The sequence below is a fragment of the Myotis davidii genome, unplaced genomic scaffold (genome assembly GCF_000327345.1).
Source record: "Myotis davidii unplaced genomic scaffold, ASM32734v1 scaffold168, whole genome shotgun sequence".
NCBI lineage: Eukaryota > Metazoa > Chordata > Mammalia > Chiroptera > Vespertilionidae > Myotis > Myotis davidii.
The window spans coordinates 10,179,434-10,202,767 of record NW_006383016.1 but is presented as its reverse complement, the minus strand read 5'-3'; the positions used below and the strand labels follow the sequence as shown (position 1 = coordinate 10,202,767).

At 35.5% G+C, this 23,334-nt stretch overlaps 1 protein-coding gene across 1 annotated transcript in view; it reads right to left on the bottom strand.

The window, feature by feature from the left end:
• Window positions 1-14,698: 14,698 nt before the first annotated feature.
• Window positions 14,699-23,334, bottom strand: part of MEOX2 (mesenchyme homeobox 2) — a 62,154-nt gene continuing 53,518 nt past the window's right edge. Inside the window, exon 4 of the mRNA XM_015558135.1 lies at window positions 14,699-16,039. Within this exon, the coding sequence (XP_015413621.1) occupies window positions 15,815-16,039 (225 nt within the window). The 3' untranslated portion in view covers window positions 14,699-15,814. The remainder of the gene's footprint in view (window positions 16,040-23,334) is intronic.

Here is a 23,334-nt window from a genome sequence, read left to right as displayed (position 1 = left end):
AGAGTGTGTGTGTGTGTGTGTGTGTGTGTGTGTGTGTGTGTATATACACACATGTATATGTGTGTGTATTTGTGTATATATATATATATACATATGTATATGTATATATGATTTGAATTTATTTTGTCCCAGCCTCTGTCTTCTCTTTACATTCTCTTAACACGGTCTTTAAAAAATCTTTTATTTTGATGAATTCTAACTTACCTACATTTTATTTTGTGTTTTGTGTTTTTGGTGTTATACTTAAAATACCTTTGTCTAACCCAACCGTGGGCAAACTACGGCCCGCGGGCCGGATCCGGCCCATTTGAAATGAATAAAACTAAAAAAAAAAGACTGTACCCTTTTATGTAATGATGTTTACTTTGAATTTATATTAGTTCACACAAACACTCCATCCATGCTTTTGTTCCGGCCCTCCTGTCCAGTTTAAGAACCCATTGTGGCCCTCGAGTCAAAAAGTTTGCCCACCCCTGGAAACCCATGGAAACAAACAAGTATTTCCTTCTATATTCTACATGTTTTATAGGTTTAGGTTTTACATTAGGCCTATGAAATGTTTAAACTTAATATTTGCATATAGTGTAAGGTGTGGATTAAAGGTAATAATTTATTTTGCATTTGGATACTCGATTGTTCCAGCACTATTTACTGAAAAGAGTATATTTTCTCCACTGAAATGCTTTTGCTTTGTTAAAAACCAGTTGTACCTTTTTTTTTTTAATCCGCACCCAAGGATATCTTTCCATTGATTTTTTTTTTTTTTAAAGAGAGTGGAAGAGAGAGGGAAAGACAGAGAGAAACATTCATGTGAGAGAAACACATAGATTGGTTACCTCCTGTAGGAGCCCTGACCAGGGTGGAGCCTGCAACCAAGGTACATGCCCTTGACCAGAATCAAACCTGTGACCCTTTGGTCAGAAGGCTGATGCTCTATCCACTGAGCCAAATCGGCTAGGGCAACCAGTTGTACTTTTATATATGTACACATATTTCTATGTATTCTGTTCCATTAATGTATTTCCCATCTTTATACCAATACATTTTCTTGATTATTGTAGCTTTATAGTAAGTATTAAAATCAGGGAGTATTAGTTCTCAAACTTTGTTATTCTATTCAAACTTATTTTGCATATTCTAGATCATATTAAATTTAATATAAATTTTAGAATTTGTATGCCATTTTTACCAAAATAATAAACTGATAGAGTTTTAATTGATATTACATGTAATCTATAGATCATTCTGGATAGGATTAACATTTTAACAATCTTGCTAGCCTCACTAGTGAGGTTTAGTAAGTAGTTTGTACATTCAGATATTATATATATGCGTGTATATACATATATATATTTATTTATATAATCATATACATATATGTCATCTGAGGAAAAAGACAGATTATTATGTTATGTTTTTGTTTTTATTTAGTGTACAGTATTTTCCAACTTTCTTTATGATTTATTTTTTGATACATAGTTATTGCTCTTATTTATTTTCCAAATATTTGTTTTCTAGAGATTTTTATTATTGATTTCTACATTACTAGTATATTGTTTAAAAGATATTTTTGTAAGACATGTATTTCAAATTTATTGAAGCTTGCTATATGTTTTCTGTATGTTCTGTCAATACTTTGTGGTGATTTTTTCTTCTTTTTCTCCCTAGATCTTTATAGCTAGAGAGTTTTTGCTATAAACAGAGCCTTAAAGAAAAGGTTTTGTTTTTTGGGTGTTTTGTTTTTTTTTACATAATTGTGGTTCTAGTGATTATTAGCAGAGGTTGATATTACCATCTTTGTGAAGACATTTAATCATCCCTGTAATTATTAATGGTGCCAATTAATTCATTCTAAAGTTTTTTTAAATTCTTATTAAATTACCAGTGTGCAGATATTGATATGAAAATAAATGGTAATGGACCTGTTTTTAATTTCCAGTAAAAATTTAAAGCAAATGCTTGTCATAACTCCTGTTGCAAACAAGTCTTACATAAGAGATTTCTTATTGATTCAAATTATACAATTCCCAAGAAACTTTGGATGAAATGAGACACAATAGGATATGACTTTTACAGAACTCATTAATTTTTTAGAATCATCATAAAGTGCAAACCTATTTCAAAGCAAGTTACAGGAAGCTGGAAGAAATACTGACATGAACTCTGAAAATGGAGATATTTGGATGACTTCAATCTTCATGGCTACGAGATCTAAAATAGGGAAGGCCTGTTCTCTAGATTTCACGGAGGCAAATTTGGCATAGATCTGGCCTGCCCGGAAAACTCCACTGTGCTGATGTATAAAGCAGAGTTAAAAGCATGTCCCGTTGGCGTGATATGGCCACATAGAGGAGGATGCATATGGCTCTTCCTCAATGAATGTTCTTGCTGCTTTGAGCTAAGATTTCCGTCTTCCCACCCCCACCACTGCTCCAATAACCTTGCAAATATTTTGTACAGCGTGTACCTGATAATATTTTTAAAAGGCACAGGCCCCAGAGAGTTAAGAAAGCATAATACTGTATGCCTAGAACAATAATTAGTAAATGCTCTAATGTATTTTCATTATGGTTGGTTCCTGGAGTCTGGTCCAAGTTCTTATAAAGAGCAAAACCTCAGTAAATATTTTTGAGTGAATAAATAAATGTCAAAACATGCTCCTTTCCTTCAGAAGAGAACACTTTTTTGTGGTATTTTCTCTATGGACTTTTTCTGACTGCAAGGTTATCATTTAATGTAGGAAACACTGAACCTAAGCATATAATTATGGCCATTATCCGGGCTGGTACAAGAAAACTCCCCTTACCTCCAAAAAGAACTGCAATAGGGTTGTATAAACAGGACATACAAGGTGAGTCACAGTAAAATGTAATAGCAGAATCAATAAGAGCTGAAGAAATTAAGAAGAGTGAGCAAAGACAAGATAGGATATGAATAGGATGTTGACATTTGGATGAGATTAAGAATAAATATGTAACTGCGAGTGTGTGTCTATAAGCTCTGGAGGCAAGTTCTGTGAACAAATCAATTCTTTCATTTTTCTAGTGCTGGTACATTCCTATAGTGAGGGTGAAATCTGAAGAGGTATATAAAAGTCAAATATGGAAGACTATAAATATCAATCTATAACAATTAAACCCATGTTTTTGAAGAAAGGTTTATTTATGAAAATGGTATTAGTAGAAAATCAAATCAGCAGAATTTGATTTTTAAAAGACCAATCTATCACAGTTTTCCCTTGTGGAGTGCACTCTTGGTGTTCTATTTAAAAATCCATTGCTCACATTATAATTAGTAACACTTATTACAAAGCTACAGTAAACAAAATATATTGTAACCGCCGAGGTTGAAAATATAGACCAATAGAATAGAATTCAGAGTCCATAAATAAATCCATACATCTATATCCAGTTGGTTTTTTTAGAGGAGTGCTAAGATGATTCAAAATGAACAGAATAGTCTTTTCAACAAATGTGGCAAGATAACTGATATCTATATATAAAAGAATTAAGCTGAATTATTTTCCTTATACCATATTAAAAATTAACTCAAAATGATTAACAACCTAAACATAAAACTAAAATCACAAAAGTCTTACAGGAAAACATAGGGTTGAATTTTCATGACCTTGAATTTGGCAGTGGATTCTTAGATATAACACCAAAACCATGAACTACAATAGCAACAACAGAAACAGATAAATTGGACAATCAAAATGAAAACTTTCATGCATCAAAGTACACTGACAAGAAATGAATTGATGACACACAAAATGTGAGAAAATATTTCCAAATTATAATATCTGTTACCAGTAGAATATCTAAGATACATAGAGAACTCTTACAACTCAAAAACAAAAGTCAAACTTCCCAATTAAAAAATGGGTCAAAGACTTGAATAACCATTTTTAGTAAATAAGAAATACAGGCAGCCAATAAACACATGAAAAGATGCTCAACATTGTTCATTAGAGAAATGTAAAACAAAACCACAGTGAGATATCACTTCCCACCCATTAGAATGACTAATATTTAAAACAAAAACAGAAAATAACAACTGTTGGCAAAAATGTGGAAAAATTAGAACTCTCAGACATTGCTAGTAAGGATGTAAAACGGTTCAGCTACTGCAGAAACAGTTTGGTGATTCCTCACAAAGTTAAATATCAAATAAGCATATGACCCAGCAATTCTACTTCCTGATATATACATCAAAGAATTGAAATTAAGTACTTGAATACTTACACATGTATGTTTATAGCAGCACTATCTGCAATACTCAAAAAGTAGAAATAACCCATGCCCATCAATAAATGAATGAGCAAACAAAATGTGTTCTATACATGCAATGGAATATTATTTAGTCATAAAAATGAATAAAGTACTTTTAACATAGTACAACAGACACAAAATGTCCAATTATATGATTTCATTTCTATGATATATTCAGATAGGTAAATTCACTGAGAGAAAATTAATGGTTTCTGGGGCAGCGGTTCTCAACCTGTGGGTGTAGCAACGAAAATAATTTTATGGTTGGGAGGTCTCCACAACATGAGAAACTGTATTAAAGGGCCGCGGCATTAGGAAGGTTGAGAACCACTGTTCTAGGGGCTGGAGAGTGAGGGGGTTATGGGAAGTAGGTGTGCAATGGTTATGGGGTTTTCTTTAGGGGTGATACATTTTTGGAACTAGATAGAAGTAGTATTGAACAACATTGTGAATGTACTAAATTTCATTGAGTTGCTCACTTTAAAAAAGGGTTAATTTTAAACTTATCTTACTTCCCGTCAGGACTGATAAGCCCCAGTCCTGAGAAGGAGGAATATGAACATAAGTAATTCTGACATTTAGTGGTTCTTCTATATTAAATCATTTGCTGGATTATAAGTATCACCTCAGAAACTAAAATGAGATGAATGAAGTTACTTACCCATCAGAAGCTTTACAAAATTTTCTACAGTCTGATGGGTAGGAGTATGAGTGGGGTATGAGAAAAAAATTAGAGCTCTATTTTCAATAATGAAGAAAGGCTCAAAGAATTAGGATCTGAAATAAGGATAGAAATAGATCTCTCTCAAAAGACAAGCTCAACCACAAATTACCTCACTCATAATTGGATTAAGGCTATGTGCTTTTATGCTAAAAGAATCCCAGAAGCAAACTTGAATCCTTTCTGGAGGAAGATAAAGTCATCCAGTTCTCCAATAAAATAATGAATGTGCTTGTCAAGGTAATAAGAGCAAAGGTGGAGTGGAAGGGCTGGATTTAAAGTGGAGATACCAGAACCAACCACCTACCATCGATTTGTATGAGGGCACAGAAGGACTTAGAAAGAAGAGACAGTTTTGACCCAGTATTATAACTTGGGCATCTAGGAGGCTAGACGTGGAAAACTTGAGTAGGACATAACACAGGAAGAGTAGATTTAGGAAATGAAAGAGCTAATAAGTTTTGATGGGGATTTATTACACCTTGAAGCATCTGTGGAGATGTGTCCTATTACAGGAAAAGTGTCTAGGAAAACAATATTTTTTATATGTCTGGACCTGACTCTTTGCAATTGCCATCACGGGGCAGCCTGACTATGCATGATGTGAATGCCACCTGGTGAAAGTCATCTGAAATGGCTCTGTGGTGAAAGTCTAAAATGTACAGTCACGTTGGTAATGCACTCTTCTAAGCGCGTAAAGGATGAGTGAATTTATAAAAGTGAAATGGAAGTATTACTTTACATATTTGAAGGAGAATTCATAAACTTCATAGTTAATTTTTTAGAAAATGGTATCTCAGTATAGTTTTCCCATTCCACTGGAAACTCAATGATACTCAAATCACAGTATGTGCTGGAAATACAGTCTCCTCATTAGTTTGCTGCTTTACAGAAGACATTCCTGCCTGGATCCCAGGTTATATATGGAGTTTTAATAATATTTGAAAACTGTGTATAACTAAAAGATTTATATTTTCAATTGTTTGCTAGCCTTTATCTAAATTACATTTATCTGAACACACTAAATCAGGGGTGGGCAAACTTTTTGACTCGAGGGCCACAATGGGTTCTTAAACTGGACCGGAGGGCCGGAACAAAAGCATGGATGGATTGTTTGTGTGAACTAATATAAATTCAAAGTAAACATCATTACATAAAAGGGTATGGTCTTTTCTTTTTTTTTTTTCTTTTTTTTTTTTAGTTTTATTCATTTCAAACGGGCCGTAGTTTGCCCACGGCTGCACTGAATTGTCATTTTCTTTCTCTCTCTCAGCACATTTATATAAGAATCCATTTTCAAAGACTTTTGAGAAAAAGTGGTTTATAAAGCAGGCTGGGCCATATGAGAAAGCAAACAACTGATACAAAATAATCAGTTTAGAAACAGATTATCTAAAGGTAAAATATGTAATTATTACATTCAACACAAATACAGATCTTATAAATATATTTCATATTCATTATAATAAAGAGGGGCAGAGATCTAAAAATTCTGACTATACTGAATAGGCATGAAGAATGAATAAGAAGGGGGAAGGGAGTTGCATAGCATTTCTTGAGGGGAAACATGTATACCTTGGTTTTGGTAGAAAAAGTCCAATGTTTGATTTGGGCAATCTTTATTTTTTTTTTTAATTGAACTATGCCCATTTTCCGAAAAGTGGTGACAGAGCGTAATAGCCAATCAATACCAACTGCTCCAGAATCTCAGATCAGCTACTGGGATTGGGGCCCACGATCACGCCTTCCTCCCGGAGCAGAGAAAACCGCACGGAGCTCAGCAGGGCTGGGAGGGAGAACCTCCGAGGAGCAGGTGCAGCTTGGGAAACGCGGGCAGGGAGGGGGGGTCGGGGGTGGGCGTTCAGGCAAAAGGAGAAATGAATTCTGCCAGGAAATGTTTCTGAAACATACAAAACCATAAAGCCAATCTTGAGACACGAACTAAAACGACACCCGAAGGTCTGAAGCCAGGGCTGCACCATGTGGGGACAGCAGGTGACTCGGTGCAGCTGGAAGTGGTGGCAGGCAAACCGCCAGGGTACGGCAACCTCTTCTCTGTGGCGGTTTAGGGGGGAAGGAGGGAAAAGCCCTTTCCTACAAAAGCTCGCTACAACATGGAAGACCGTGAGGCCTCATCATCCATACTGGTGTGTCCCAGATTAGTAAAACTGCTCCTTCAAATAGATTTTTATTGCTTCCAGAGAGGAAGGGAGACAGAAACGTCAATGATGAGAGAGAGTCACTGATAGGCCGCCTCCTGCACCCCCGCCAGACCGAACCGAAACCCCAGCAGGTGTCCTGTCCTGACCCGGAGTCTAACCCCGAGGTCCACACTCAGCCTCCGAACCACACCGGCTGCGCCTAATCGTTCTCCTTTAGATGCTCCATATAAAATCAATTAATGGGAAATGCACATCTGATTATATTTTGATTGTCAATAAATCTTTACTAGAAGGCCATAACATTCAGTAGCATACTGCTGACTTTCCACTAGAAATGTGAAAGAGACACCATGCCAGTTGTCAATGTCTGCAAAAGTGATTGCCCCATAAAGTGGGACATGTTTAACGGCACCCCCTATTTTCAGCAATTGGATCTGTAGACATTTTGGGGAAAGAGCTAGGACCCGCAGCAAAAGGCAACTCACTGGCTAGGGAAGGAGGTGGCAGTCATTGAAATATCTACCTCAGGTGAAAGCAAGGAGGAGAAGCAAACATTTTCCCCAAAACGGGAAACCTGGCACGGAAACTGGTTCACACCATGGATTGCCAGTGGGGAGTCAGCAGAAGGTTCCTGAAAAGTAAGGAATTCTATTTACGGTTTCGGCCTCCGGCTGCGGCACGGTGAGGTGCGGATGATGGTGCGGAACTGCTCCAGCTTCAGAGCCCCGCTCCTTCCGCCAGAATGCGGGCGTGGAGCCGGCGCCCGCTGCAAAGGTGTGGCCGCCACCACAGAGCGGAGGTCCGGCCGGAAAGCCCGCCCCCTGTGCGTGCAGACCGCCCTCCACCAGAACGCGGCCCCTGAGCAGGTGAAAGAGAGGCATGCAACATGACAGAAAAAAAATTCAGCGTAATGGTCGTAGAGTTCATACACTGGATGGATGAGAAAAATCAACAACTTATGCAAAAATCAGGAAGAAATCAAAGGTGATATAGCTATAATCAAAAACATCATGAAAGGTTTCAACAGTAGACTAGAAGAAGCAGAGGACAAAATTGAAGGGGAAAGCAGGAGCTTCGAAGACCTCCCAAAAAAAAAAAAAAAAAAAAAAGTAAATAAAAATATAAATGAACAATGTGTCAAACAAAATTATGGTTTTATAAAATGCTATTTTTTAATTGGTCTTCGACAGACACGGATACAAAGTTATAAAGTACAAGTATTATGTCTTGAGTATCTTCATGTTCCTTCTGTTCAAAACCTCTTTGATCAAAACACAGGATTTGGGGGGGAGGGGGTCAATAGACTTAACTATACGGCCCAGCTCTGCCATTTAGGGGCACTTGCGTTTAGGCAAAATGCTCCACTTGCTAAGCTTCAATGGTCTCCTTTGTAGCCTCGGCCAATACGCACTTTAATGGAGCTGCTGCAAGGACTCGAGGACATCGTGGATTAACCGCGCTACCAATAGCAAACAGGTCCCGCACAATCAGCAGGGGAAAAATTAGATTTTTACAATGGCAATGAAGACTTCTGTTGTAGTAAGCTATCTATCCTCATTCTTTAAAATTTATCTGAGAGGTTATCTATCTTGCTGTATATGAGTTAGTGCAGTATCAAAGAATTGTCACATAAATCTGTAGCGAAAACATAATACTGTTAGGTAATTAATATATTTAAAGAAAATGAAGTGGTTAATTTTGCCCTGCGGAGAGCTGATAATCTCCTTTGAGGACTATTTACTCTGATAATAACATGGGTCCTATTTAATAACTATGAAAAGCTGATTTTGACTAATTTTGCAAACTTAATTTCTGTATTTTGGAATTGGTAGTCATACTTTTTTAGCTCACTGTTTCTCCTTCATAAGCTTTTCAGAAAAAATATAATTGGGGAGATATTTAATGAGGACATATATAACTGTGATGTAACCTATACCGTTGATTTAAAGTAAAGCTTATTCCATGCTGATGTGGAAGTACTCCGAAGGTTTTACAGCTTTGCTATGCAATCTGACCTGTGCAACACCCCCAAAATGGAATGCTTACATGCCACGTTTAAATTCCATCTTACAATATGGTATGCCATTCTTTTTCAACATAACACAGTGATTTCAGACAATTGTAAGTTTGACACCTGATTTCACTTTAACAACACCTGCCCAGAGCGTAATTAGTAGCCCATTTTTATAAAAAAAAAAAAAAAAAAAGGACTTCCATACTGCACAGATGGCATTCCTCATACCAGACAAGCAACGATGTATATTTGGAAAACAGCCAGACTGTCTGCAAAAATTGTGAGAATTTCAAGACAGGCATCTGAGCAGAAGGAAAAATTTCCCTTTTCCTTCAAACCATAAAGGAACATCTGTTAAAGCCTACTCCCCTTAACTTTTCTTTCTGCTTATTCTCATCCGACGTGGGACATATGAGCACAATTTCAAAGACTATAACCAAATTTTTGGTTTGGCTGTTAACCCATATATTGTTCATTTAAAAATGTTCCAGAGCTATACTTTACAGCTAATTTGGATTTACAGCCACTTCTTTGAATGGACCTTATATCATTTTATTCAGGCATTAATTCAACAAATATTTATTGATTGTTACAACATGTCAAGCTCAGAATCAGTGTTTGCAATTGTGAAAATTATGCATTGAATACCTCCAGGGGGTGTCATTCACTTCACAATTAGCATATCGTGTGACAATGATCACCATGGTCACCAGGTGTGGGCAGTCTAATATCTTGAGGCAGAAGTAACTCTTTTATAATTCACACAAACTCAGCATATCAGCTGGTGGTGGAGCCTCCAGAGACTGTTCAAGACTCATTGCAATGAACACAGCGAACAGAGTTCCTGCACTTATGAAGCCTGCAATCAATGGTAGAAGAAATTGGCAGATACTCACCTAACAGCTAAGAAGAAAAAAAGTGCACTTAAAGGGGTAGAATGTGACAGGTGGTGCCATTTGATTTTAGAAGATCTGGGATGGCCTGAATGAGGAAGTGAACACCTTGGAAATGAGGTAGTAAGAAGGAGATCTATATGGTGAAAGAGCATTCCAGGCAAGGGGATTCGGGAATGTAGACCTGAATGAGAGGGGAGTGAACTCGGATATGATGAATTCTTCTAAAACAGCGGTTCTCAACCTGTGGGTCGTGACCCCTTTGGCGGCCGAACGACCCTTTCACAGGGGTCACCTAAGACCATCCTGCATATCAGATATTTACATTGGGATTCATAACAGTTGCAACATTACAGTTATGAAGTAGCAACGAAAATAATTTTATGGTTGGGTCACAACATGAGGAACTGTATTTGAAGGGCCAGAAGGTTGAGAACCATTGCCTAAAAGAAATTAAGTTGATGTGACTTTTATAAAATGTGTAATGTCATGAGCCAATTTGTCTTTTTCTATTGAACATGTAAGTTTTATTTTTTATATTGACAGTTGACATTCAATATTATTTTATACTAGAGGCCCGGTGCATGAATTCATGCACAGGTGGGGTCCCTCGGTGTGGCCAGTGATTGCCCAGTCCTGATTGGGCCTGATGGGGGCTGACCAGCTGGAGAGGGGCCATGAGAGGGACCCAGGGCATGTCCGGTCCTCTTGCTCAGTCCTGATCACGCCAGACCCAGCAGCAAGCTAACCTACTGGTCAGAGCTTCTGCCCCCTGGTAGTCAGTGCATGTCATAACAACTGGTCAAGTGGTGGACTGAAAAATCAACCAATTGGTCAGAAACTTAGCATATTATGCTTTTATTATATAGGATTAGTTTCAGGGGTACAGCATAGTGGTCAAATAATTATATAATTTCTGAAGTGACCCCCCTGATAATTCTGGTACCTACTTGGCATCACACATAGTTATTACAATATTATTGACTATATTCCCTATGCTGTACTTTACATTTCTGTGACTTTTTTATAACTACCAATTCGTACTTCTTAATCCCTTCACATTTTTCACCCAGCTCCCTTCCCATCTGGCAACCATCAGTCTGTTCTCTGTATCTATGAGTCTACTTTGTTTGTTCATTTATTTTGTTCTTTAGATCTCACATATAGTGAAATGATCAGATATTTGGCTTCTCTGTCTGATTTATTTTACTTAGCATAATACCCTATAAGTCCATCCATGGTGTTAATAATCTTAAAATTTCATTCTTTTTTATGGCTGAGTAATATTCCATTGTATATGTGTACTACATCTTCTTTATCCAGTTGACTTTTTTTTAAAATTTCTTTATTGATTAAGTTATTACATATGTGTCCTTATCCCCACAGTACCACCCATCTCCCCCACTCATGCCCTCACCCCCCTGTTGTCTGTGTCCATTGGTTAGGCCTATATGCATGCATATAAGTACTTTGGTTGATCTCTCCCCCTTACCAGTTGACTATTGATAGGCACTTGGGTTAAGAAGTATCCTTTTATCTTACCATTTTAGATAACATGCACTCTTTTCACTTTTAAATTTTTTAAAATACTAAAATATTATCTTAGATAATATAGAAATGAGATAAAAAATTATTTCATTCCAAATAATTTACAAATTTAAATAAAATTGAGCTCTCACCTAAAGAAAGTCAAAATCAAGCAAATAATTTACCCACAATTACTAGTTCAGCTTTAAATATATACTGTGTGCTTAACATTTCATCAATAAAAGAATACAATTAAAGCAACTGATTAAAAGGCAATTATTCCTCAAATAGTTAAAAAAAACTATACCAACTGAGTATTTGTGTTTGATAAACATCTCATTCTAATCTAACTACCACTCACCTCAAAGATTAACTTAATTACTTTAACACCAATTTATTAGGAAACAGGCCACAGCATAACTGAGGTATTTTTTAAAATCTGTATACTATTTAGACTCACCAGTCTAGGTATGTTTACAAATAAAGGAGAGAATATTTTACACTAAATCTTTCTCATCACTAACTTAGAATACTCTGCCATCTTGTTACTGATTTTATTCTAGCTTTGCAATTACCTCCAAACTCCTCTGAAAAGGAAATTAGCATTTGCCACTATAGATATGCCAGCAATTTTTTAAAATGTTCTTGAAAACCAGTATCATTAAAAACATAAAATATATATTTTTATCATTTACTTTGTTCTCTCTGCCCTTTAATTCTATTCTCCTAAGGAAAACCTTACTGAATTTCACAAGTCATTCCACGTGTATTTTATGTAATGTCATTAAAAAGTTATTAAAACTATGGTTGGAATTATTTTAAGTGCATTTAGTGTTTGTACACACACACACACACACACACACACACACACACACACACAATAGCAAGCTTGGGTCTTAAGTCTCTGAAGGGGGAAACACGCTGCCAACCCTAGGTAAATATGGGAAGTAAGAGGTAATTGGGGTCATGTTAACAATGAGTTAAAAATATGTGGATCAACTTTTGGAAAAACTTTGTAGTGTTCATCCCTGTAAATCCTGCTGGAAAACATGACTCTAACCAAGATTCCATACTATTTTCAGAGGAAGGTACTTTCATGCTATATAAATTTCCACAGAGCTACTAAGTCTGTGACAGAATTATATGAAAAGGGCATTATATAAAACGATATCATAAGGAGCCAGAATCCCAGTATAGAATAAAAACAGAGTTCTTTTAAATTTTGTCATTTCTGGAGTGAATTAAACTTGATAGTACATGAGAAAATCTTAAATTTCCTGGTAGGAGTGTAATTCCAGAAGGATGTTGAAGTATCATCTAGCAAACCTATGAACCACTTTTAAGATGGGAAATATTAAAACATTCCAAAAAGACTGCCAATTCTAATTAAAATTAATCTAGCTTGATTGTTTACTTGTAATTTTGTCATAATTGTGCTAAGGTGTTCTAGCCTCTTATGTGGTGGGTAATTTTAATCCATTATGAATAAAATGATGCCCCCTTTTGGTCGGAAGTGGCCAGTCCTACCTGGTGGTTCTTCCTGTTCTCTAGAGTTAAATTTCATTACATCACCTTCGAATAGCTCACAATTCTCTAACAAATGCTTCACATTTCCTTAATGTCCAATATATTCAGAATCACTTTTTCCTATTTCATTTATCACACTAAGTTGTAATTCTTCTATATCATTCTATTTGACCACAATCCTTAGGCTCCCTCTTTAGCTGCTTCTAAGAGGCCCCTTCCTCTTATTTCTGGAAATTATTTTCCTGCCGAAATGAATTATCCTCCACTTGGTCCCTATTGAACTCAATTCAATTTATATTTTCCCACTTCTCCAATTTGTCAAGATGTTTTGAATTTAAATCCTACAACAAGAAAGTCAGTCCACCCACATAGATGTCATCAGTACAAATACACTTCTAACTAATTCAAGTGATTGATAGGAGAGTGTCTGTTTTATGCCTGGAAGATGTTAATCTGAATAGTCCTCCCTCCAAGGCTAACAGAAATATTGCTAACTGCTGTGATAAAATTTATTACACAAAGGGAAAATGTGATACAACTGGTTATTTCATGTCTTGAATATTGTCTACATATCATGCTAGACTAAGTAAATTAAAGTCATTTTTCATCAGTATCATTGTTCTAAAACAAATGAAATCAATAAAATAATAAGGTCTGGGGAAAATTTCATTCACCATTATTCTCTGTTTCTAATTGATTGGGGGGAGCTGCTGTATCTTTCCATACATTTCTGCTTAAAATATGGAACAAATGAAAAACAATGTTATAAAGTTGTAAGCAGGACATAGGTATCCAATGCATGTGCAATCATGCATGACACAAAATATGTCAAGTTAATATAATCTGAGTTGGTTTTTTTTAAAATGTATTTCTTGATTGATTTCAGAGACGAAGGGGGGGAGAGAGAGAAACATCAATGATGAGAATCAGTGATTGGCTGCCTCCAACATGCCTCCCACTGGGGATCAAGCCCGCAACCCAGGCATGTGCCCTTGGCTGGAATCGAACCTGAGACCCTCAGTCCGCAGGCCAACGCTCTATCCACTCAGCCAAACCAGCTAGGGCTAATCTGAGTTTTTTATTGGCAATGTCCATCAGTACTGAGAATGCTTATTAGTTTATTTAGCTTATTTTCACATCAACAACCTTGGATATTTTGACTTATTTGACTAATTCACACATATTATACTTAGGTTTTAAAATGTATGACTATTTTACTTATCTCATTGTGGTGAATAATATTACATTTTTTCTTACTTTTATCTTTGATTTAATAAAACGCACAAAGAAATCTATTTGGCTTATTCCTCAAATCAGGGAAATGGCTTAGTGTATGCCCATTACTATATGGTCTATGATATTAGAGGACTGCTTTTTTATTATAAACTTTCAAAAATATACACATAGATGATTCATTAATTTATGATCATCTAGATTCCCATACGTGCAGATGAACTTGGGATATATTAAGTATTTACATTAAAACCTGTAAAAATTTAGGAAAACACAGTAGGGAGACCAAAATTATTTACAAAGGATCATTTATTAAACACTTTGTTTTTTACAAAATACAAAGATTGTTGTTTTGCATGAATACATCATATATGAAAAAAATAATGTTTTTACTGAATTTTATTTGAAGACATTCAGAATTTTATTGTCCACCAACTTGAGGAATCAATTTGGTTTTGCAACTTGTCTAACACCATCACCAATCAGGGGGAAACTGTTTTCTTGTAAATTAAATGATATTCATAACAGCTAACATTTTATAGAAATAAAATCAGACAATGTCATACAAAGCTCTTTCTGCAAGGTAACTGATTTGCCTATGATCCTATTTTTTTTTTCAAGCTATAAGATAGGAAGAATTGAGGAGCTAGGTAACTTTTATAATAATGTATTAGCAGCAGTTGATAGAAAATGCAACATAAGATTTGTTTTGTCTGTGGTACAAGAATATGTCCTTTCAGACTCTAATGTATTTTTCTCTACTTGAACACAAGTAAGCATGTGCTGATTGTCTCTGGGATGACAAAGTGTATATAAAGACAGGAAGCTGGTCTGGTTGTCATCGTCAGTGCCTATTTTCATCAGCTAATATGAATGCGTTGCTAAACGTAGTGAAGACAGGAAAATGACTTAAGGGTAATATATACAGAGTTAAAATACATTTTTTTATCCACTTAAGAGTGATTTCAGGCACTGTGGTTGTTCAGGATAAAAATGTTTCATGTTTTATTCTCGAAAGCAATTCAATTGTCAGTGCAAGCAAAAGCCAATACCTGCCCACTGTCATACACATCACCTCATGCATCTGGAATGTTCAAAGCAAGTTCATCTTCTGCATCTTCATTCTGGAGGCAGGTGGAATGAAAATGTCTCATAGTTTGCTCTTGATAGCAATTCCACTTCCAGTGCAAGCAAAAGCAAACATACCTGCTCGCTGCCATACCACCCACACATCTGGAATATTCAAAGCGAGTTCACCTTTCTCCATCTTCACCAGGAAGCATCTTTAATAAGTGGCACTTAGTGTTAAACCCTCTGGAAATCATGAGAAACTGACTCGAGATGCCTGCATGGAATAATATTAAAAATCACCGTCATAGTCATCTCTCTGTGTAAACGATGTTTGAGTAAGGCTTGCCGTCACAACACTTCTTTCCTGAGAATGGAGCTGGTCCTCACGGCGTGTATCATAAGTGTGCGTGCTCCGAGCTGTGGTCACTGTCGTGGCTGTCGTCATTGGCTAGAGAGTCCCCTGTCTGCTGGAGGGTGGCCGCGCCGATGCCCGAGAGCTCGGAAGGGAGGAGGGTTCCTTTTTTCACATTCACCAGTTCCTTTTCTCGAGCCGCAGCTCCTTGCTGTCCCCCTTTTACTCTCTTCCACTTCATTCGCCTGTTCTGGAACCAGACTTTCACCTTTAACAAAGACAAGGAACAAACAAGCAAAAGAAAGAAAGAAAATTAAATGGGCACTTCCCCCCTTTTTTTTTTGTTGCCAATGAAAAAACAGTTCCTCAATGTCTTACACAAAGACACGATGAAGGGATGAATATGAAAATACACCAACACTGAATTTAATCAGATCTCATGTTCATGATAATACTTTTTAAACTTTCGGAAGGTCCATATGAAGTGCTACATGTCAATTTTATGAGATACCATATAAAAAATAGATGAGAAAGAACTATTGTTTTAAGTTGTTCACAGGTATCTGGCTTTACCAAGGGTTTCTATGAGTTAGAGCTAACATCGTTTAAAATGTATTTTTCAATTACAGTTGACACACAATTTTATATTAGTTTCAGGTGTATTATTGTATGTATGTATTATTGTACATAATAAATAATATGTACAACGCAGTGACTACATATACCTCACGAAGTGGTCACAATAGTGCTAGTACCATCTGGCACCATCCACAGTTATAACATTTTAATAATTATCTTGGTGAAAATCTTCCCTCTCTCCCAGGTTCTTCGACTTGAGATCTGGCTGTCAGTTCCTGAACCAATTTAACACATGCTCAGGGACAAAGGAGGAAGCTGGGTCTGAAAGGGCACTGTGTGCACCCGGCCGGGGCTGCTTCCCAGAGCTTTCTTTGAGCACTGCACCTCGGAGTGAGTCCCTTCTTTTGAACTATTTTTTTCTGCCTTTTGTACTTTTATTTTACTTTGTAAATATGCAATTCCTATAATTTCCTAAAACTAAGGTCAAAATAAAAATTTTTTTTCACTGATATTTGTTAAATACTAATACTGAGATGAGACATTCTATAATTCACAACAGCTTTGCAGAGATGTTTTCCTTCTAACATATTAATTGAATTTACCTAGTACATTTAAATATAGATATTTAATTATTATGAATGTTATCTAAAATTATACATGTATAATTTTAAATATCCATTAGGTGCCTATCCATGATCAGAACCAGAAAAATATTGGCATCATTTCACTGTCTTCTTTAGGAGGAACATTTTTCGTTTCATACTGCATTTCTCATCATTGTATATTCTTGTTAAGCTAAGTGTCCTCTCACATTGCATTTTGTGTTTATCATCCCCCAGTCTTTATTTAAAGCAAACAAACAGTTTTTAGAACGTGTTACTTTAAAAAGTACTGTTTAAGTTCGATTGTCTTTTAGGCTTCTTGCCCTATCCATATTGATCTAAGGGACTGTATTCACTCGTTTTTTAATTCTCCTGTCCATGCACACTTGAACTACATTTTTTTTTCTTTTATAAATGGTGCTGCTATAAATATTCTTGTGTTTGTGTTCTGATAAACATGATCAAACCTCTCTAAGTATATATCCAGGAGTTGCATTGATGGGTCACAAGTTGTGTGAATGTTCAACTTAACATAATACAGAAAAATTATTTTCCAAAGTTGCATCAATTTAACCTCCCACAGCCCAATGTGTAAAAGTTTTTATTTACCCACTAGAGGCCTGGTGCATGAATTCATTCACTGGTGGGTTCCCCGGGCCTGGCCTGCAGGGATTGGGCTGCAACCGGTTCTCCGACATCCCCTGAGGGGTCCCAGATTGCAAGAGGGAAGTTCTCAGATGACACACCCCGGAATTGGGTTCCCTCCTCTCTGGTTCCAGGTGCATCACCCGAGAGCTGCAGCTGCCAAGTCACCACATCTTGGCAGCTCCTGCATTGAGAGTCTGCCCCCTGGTGGTCATTGTGCATTATAGCTATCGGTTGGACAGCTGGAAGATCACGTAGGCTTTTATATATAGAGATGTATTTGCCAACATTAGGAGTTATCATTTTTCCAATACAATGATTATAAATGTTATCCAAGCATGTTATTTTGCATTTCCTAATTACTAATGAAGTAAAGCATCTTTACAATGTTTATGGCCCATTTGCATTTCCTCTTTTCTCAAGTGCTTCTGCATATTTGGTTTGCATTGAATTCTTTTCAATTTAAATTTATTCTTTATATATTTTTAAAGTATGTTCTAACTGCTAATTTAATGCTTTGTGGTTATATGGCTGATATTATATAGTCTCTCAATTTATTGCATCTTTTTTTCAGTCCTTTGAGTGCCCTTTAATGATCAGAAAATCTAAGATTTCACATATTCAAATTTATCAATTTTCTGTTATGCATATTACTTTGATGTCTTCATGAAGACCCATCTTTCTGCCAAGGACAGTAAGAAAGTCTTCTATGTCTTCTTCTAAGAGTTTTAAAGTTTGCATTTCCAATTAAAGTAATTGTAATCCCTAAAGTGTTTGTTTTCATACCTATTTCAAGGAAAAGATCTAAATTTACTTTATTCCAAATAGATACCAAGTTGTTCCAGGACAATTTATGAAATAGCTGATCATTTCCCACTGATCACTGTTTGACTCTGCTCTAAATCAAGTTTCCATATATGCACAGCTTTTTTGATGTGACAAAACCACAGTTTTAATATTCTAATTTATAATAAGTCTTTATATCTGGTCTGGATAGTTCTGTTTTATTCTACTCCAGGAATATTGCAAATATTCTCCATTTTCATTTCAGAAACAATCTGAATCTCATAGCATGGTGCTAAGAGAAAGCAAAAAGAAATATCAATTTCTAAACATGTTTTTATTTTAATATTACTCATATCACAACACTCCATCGAAACTAGTAGTTTCCTCGGATGCCTGTACCAAAAAATATTTAAACTAAGATTTAACTCTGAATTTGCAGTGGTCTATTAGGCCATAATTGAAATCTTGTATCATGTAATGTATTACCCATACATATATTAATCAATTTGAAAACTGAATAATAAGGAAATTTGGAAAAAACCTGATGAATAACTCAAAATACAGTAAAAGAAGATATATTAAAAACTAGCTGATATTTGTGCATGTATTATTATTACCTAATAACCACACATACTTACTTATGACTATGCAACCATATTAATAGGTGCTATTTATGTATTATTTGTAATATATACTTCCCAGATATTTTAAACACTATTCCTATTTTATAGATGAGGAAGTTGAGACTCAAAGGTTAAGTGATTTGCCTATGATTACAGAAATAGGTACACTTGCTGCCAACATTTAAACCCGGCATTTGTTTGGCTCTAGCTAGATTGTACTTTTATTTTTAATTATTTTTGTGCCTGTTATACTTCAAACTCCCATTTTTTTAAGCATTCAAGACAGAAAAGTAAAGCATATAAAATATGTGAACTCCATCCATATGATTACTATCATTCAGGTAACTCTCCTTCTCAATATAATTAGGTTTGTAAATATGACACTATTTTCCTGTACTACAATTTAGGTAATTATACTACTCACTTTAATTACCTTTGCAAGCTTTGATATTGCATGTTGCATTAGATCTTTTCCACATGAGTTGGGTTCCACTCCTGGCTTCACTTCTGAGTTTCTGCATGAATTTGAGAAAATTACACTTCTCTCTGCCTCAATTTTCATATTTGTAATGTGGGAATAATGAGTCTTTCAAGATTCTCCATAGGGATATTTTCTCCAAGGACAATTCCAGATGGAAGAAACACATTATCATCACTGTCACCAAGAGCTGAAACATCCCGTCAAAATCTCTTGGCAGAAAATGAGAGGAATAGATTTCTTAAAATCTACTCTGATTTCCTTTTTCTGGGAAGGAGGGCTCAGTAATTCTATAATGCCAGTATAAAACCTGTTCTGAAATTTTATATGAAAATTTTATATGAAAAACTGTAAGAATATGGTATTGATTTTAGAAATAGTATAGGCTATTTTGTGTTGTTTTCTGTTACCATGTGAAATTTTGCCACTTCAACTTTTAAAATAGACTGATACAAGACTTCATGGTTTTCAATATTAGTTATATATTCATACACCTATATGGATAAATGAATACTACAGATGTATAAATATATATGTGAAAGCATTTGGTAATTATATAGTAATCCTAACATCTTTATGTACTATGTTCTTTAGGAATTAGATTAAATATTTGATATTGGAATTCCATTAAATTAGCAATGGAACAAAAAGAAAGCAACAAATACATAATGGGTACAACTTATGAAAATGGAATGGGGGAGTGCAGAACTTCAAAAGTTAGTGTATCCAAATTTATTTTCAAACTAGAGGCCCGTTACACAGATCTGTGCACTGGTGGGGTCCTTTGGCATGGCCTGTGGGAATCGGGCCGAAACTGGCTCTCCGACATCTCCTGAGGGGTCCTGGATTGCAAGAGGGCTGTTTTGGGGTAATGCACCCCAGAATTGGGCTCCCTCCCCTCTGGTTCCGGTTGCGTCACCTAGAACCACAGCTGCCAAGTCACAGAAGCTCGGCAGCTCCTGTGTTGAGCGTCTGCCCCCTAGTGGTCAGTGCATGTTATAGCTACTGGTCAGAGTGTCTGCCCCCTAATGGTCATTGCATGTCATAGCTACTGGTCGGATAGTAGAACGGTTGGATGGTCACTTAGGCTTTTATATATAGCTATATTATAAAATATTGAGATAAAATGAAAAAAAAGAGAGGAAGATCCTGGGAAAAGCATATGTTTTTCTACTTAGCATCAGTATTATAAATAAATCTACAAAAGCAATTACAGAAATTGCAAGTCAATATTGCTATAATAATAACAGCACAGTTTTATAGTTTAATTTAGGATCATTTTATAATCCATTTTAATTGGTTGGATTATAAAAATAGTTTTTGTTTTGTTGTTAAGATAAAGTGTAGTCATTAAAATGCCTAATACCTCATTTTAAAAAATGTTATTTACTTTTATTAAAATTTATAAGTATATTTCATATAATATGCTGAGTAAAATTAATCTCACCTGTCCTTGGTGAGTTGAAGTCCCTATATATCATTCATTCATACACTTAATATTACTGAATGTCTAGTAACAGGTATTGTGATCAATGAAAGATGGTAGGGATTGGAGTGAGGAATATACAAATAAATAAGACAGAGTCCACCCCTTGAAGGTATTCACAGTCAGAGAGAGAGAGAAGTAAATAACAGTTTATTGGCTAAATATGAAGGATTTGACATAAGGATTAGCTTCATATTTTATGAAATATACTTGAAATGTTTGCTGGTTTACTTAGTAGCATTGCTAATCCCTTACTAAGAGACTCCCCCAATGGTCCATGAGATGGCATCGAACACTACCCTGAGGCTCAACATCCCACTCTGCTATACTGCCACACAGCTAATATATCACATAATTTCTTTTCTCTGGGAATCTCACACTGTTGTTACTGGCATCCTGTGCGCCTTCTGAATGTTTGCCCTAGTAACCTAGGGTAAAACCCAGGTTTTAGAAATTTAGTCATCAAATATTAAATTGCATACAATTAAAACCAATCTGTCCCTCTTAAAACATGATATATAAATTTTGTGAACCTTTATTATTTTATTTTGGCTTACAGCTAATTTTATCTTCTAGTCTGCAATTTCTCTGGAAAATGCTGAAGAAATGAGGGTTTTTTAAAAAAAAAATTCTTTTTTTCAAGCTTTGATCTATGGCAAGATTCCATATTAAGTATGTTTGTAACATAGCAAAATAACAATCTACATAAAAATAAATTATTTATCTCCAGAATCTGAGTAATGAAACATAATATTATTTTTGAAATCAGTGCAATATGAACCAAATCTCATAGGTCTTTAATATCTCTGCATGCAGATAATATTTTTCAATAAACTCTTATTAAAAAGTAACAAAAGTATATAATAGCTTGCTCTATTAGTGGTGAATATTTATAGTGTTGTTATAGACTTCACTTTTCAGAACATAGGCTTATTATAAAGTCTCACTTTTTATCCTTTCATTGACAAAGTATTTAATATTTATATTTTCTGAGTGATCAAACTACTCTAAATAAATATAAAAATATTAATTCACATCTTGACTCTATTTGCCAAAGAAAGCAGCCAAGTGATTAATTTGTTTGAATGATGTATTTCAGAATCTAGAAAGCATATTTTTGCCTTTAATAAAAGTGCTGTATATCAGAATCCTTGTTGCCATTGACTAAACATTTATTTTATCTCTATGCAATTTATGTACTCATTCACATTACATTTTGGTATAAGGGCTCACAATATATCACCAGAGAGCACAAATGAAATATGTATCCATTGTCACACAATTTTATAAGATGACCAGAGGCAAATTTGTCAATAGTAAGTTGAATCTATATAACTCTATAACCCATATTTATATGATATCATAAATGCCTATTTTTTGAAGAAATAATCATAACACCAAATATATGAATGAAAAATAAACTTCAGTAACATATCTAGATGTCTCTAAACATATGGAATGTGTAAATTTAATATTCTAATTGTTTTCATTTGTATCTGTGAGCTTGAAATACTGTAGACAATCTCTAACAAATATTTATTCAGATCTTTAACATGTGAAAACATGCAAAGAGTAATTGTATTAATACCATGTTTAGATTTAATCACATCTCCTGTGACTAAATTTACTCATGGCATTTGATCGGGGAACCCAATGTAAATAGTCCCTAGAAAGACTTACCCAAGTAATACAGTGGCAGAGTCAGTAGATGAACTGAAGAAATGGAACCAGGAATGTTCTATAACAGTGATTTTCAATTGGTGTACCACGGCACACTGGTGTGCCACAAGAATTTTTAAAAGATGTAGTACCTGACTATTGTCAAGTCTCTCTATATAATCTACATACATAAAAGGTTAGTATGCGAAGTGTCCCCTCGGGAGTTCAACCACTCACTATAACATGCACTGGCCACCAGGGGGTGGCACGGAATGAAGGAAGACCCTGGTTGGCAGCCAGAAGGCCCTGATCGGCCCTGATCGCCGGCCAGGCCTAGGGAACCTACCCATGTATGAATTCTGTGCACCGGGCCTCTAGTATATTATAACAGCCAACATGACCATAGTCATCTGATGTGAATGAATATAAATTATACCTATTTTTTTTTTGTCAGATTGGCAAAAATATAATTTTGGTGTGCTGCAGAGTTTTATTAATTAATTTATGCGTGCCATGAAATGAAAAAGGTAGAAAATTGCTGCTCTATAAGGTAATTATAAAAATGGGGGGAAAGAAAGCTTCTTTACTCTTCCTGCCTGAATAGATAGATTTGTATCTGATTAAGACAAGGCATCCTCAGCTGTTTCCAAAGGCTCCTGGGAGCCTTGAAAGCACATTTCAATCAAGTGTCTAAAATAAGGAGTA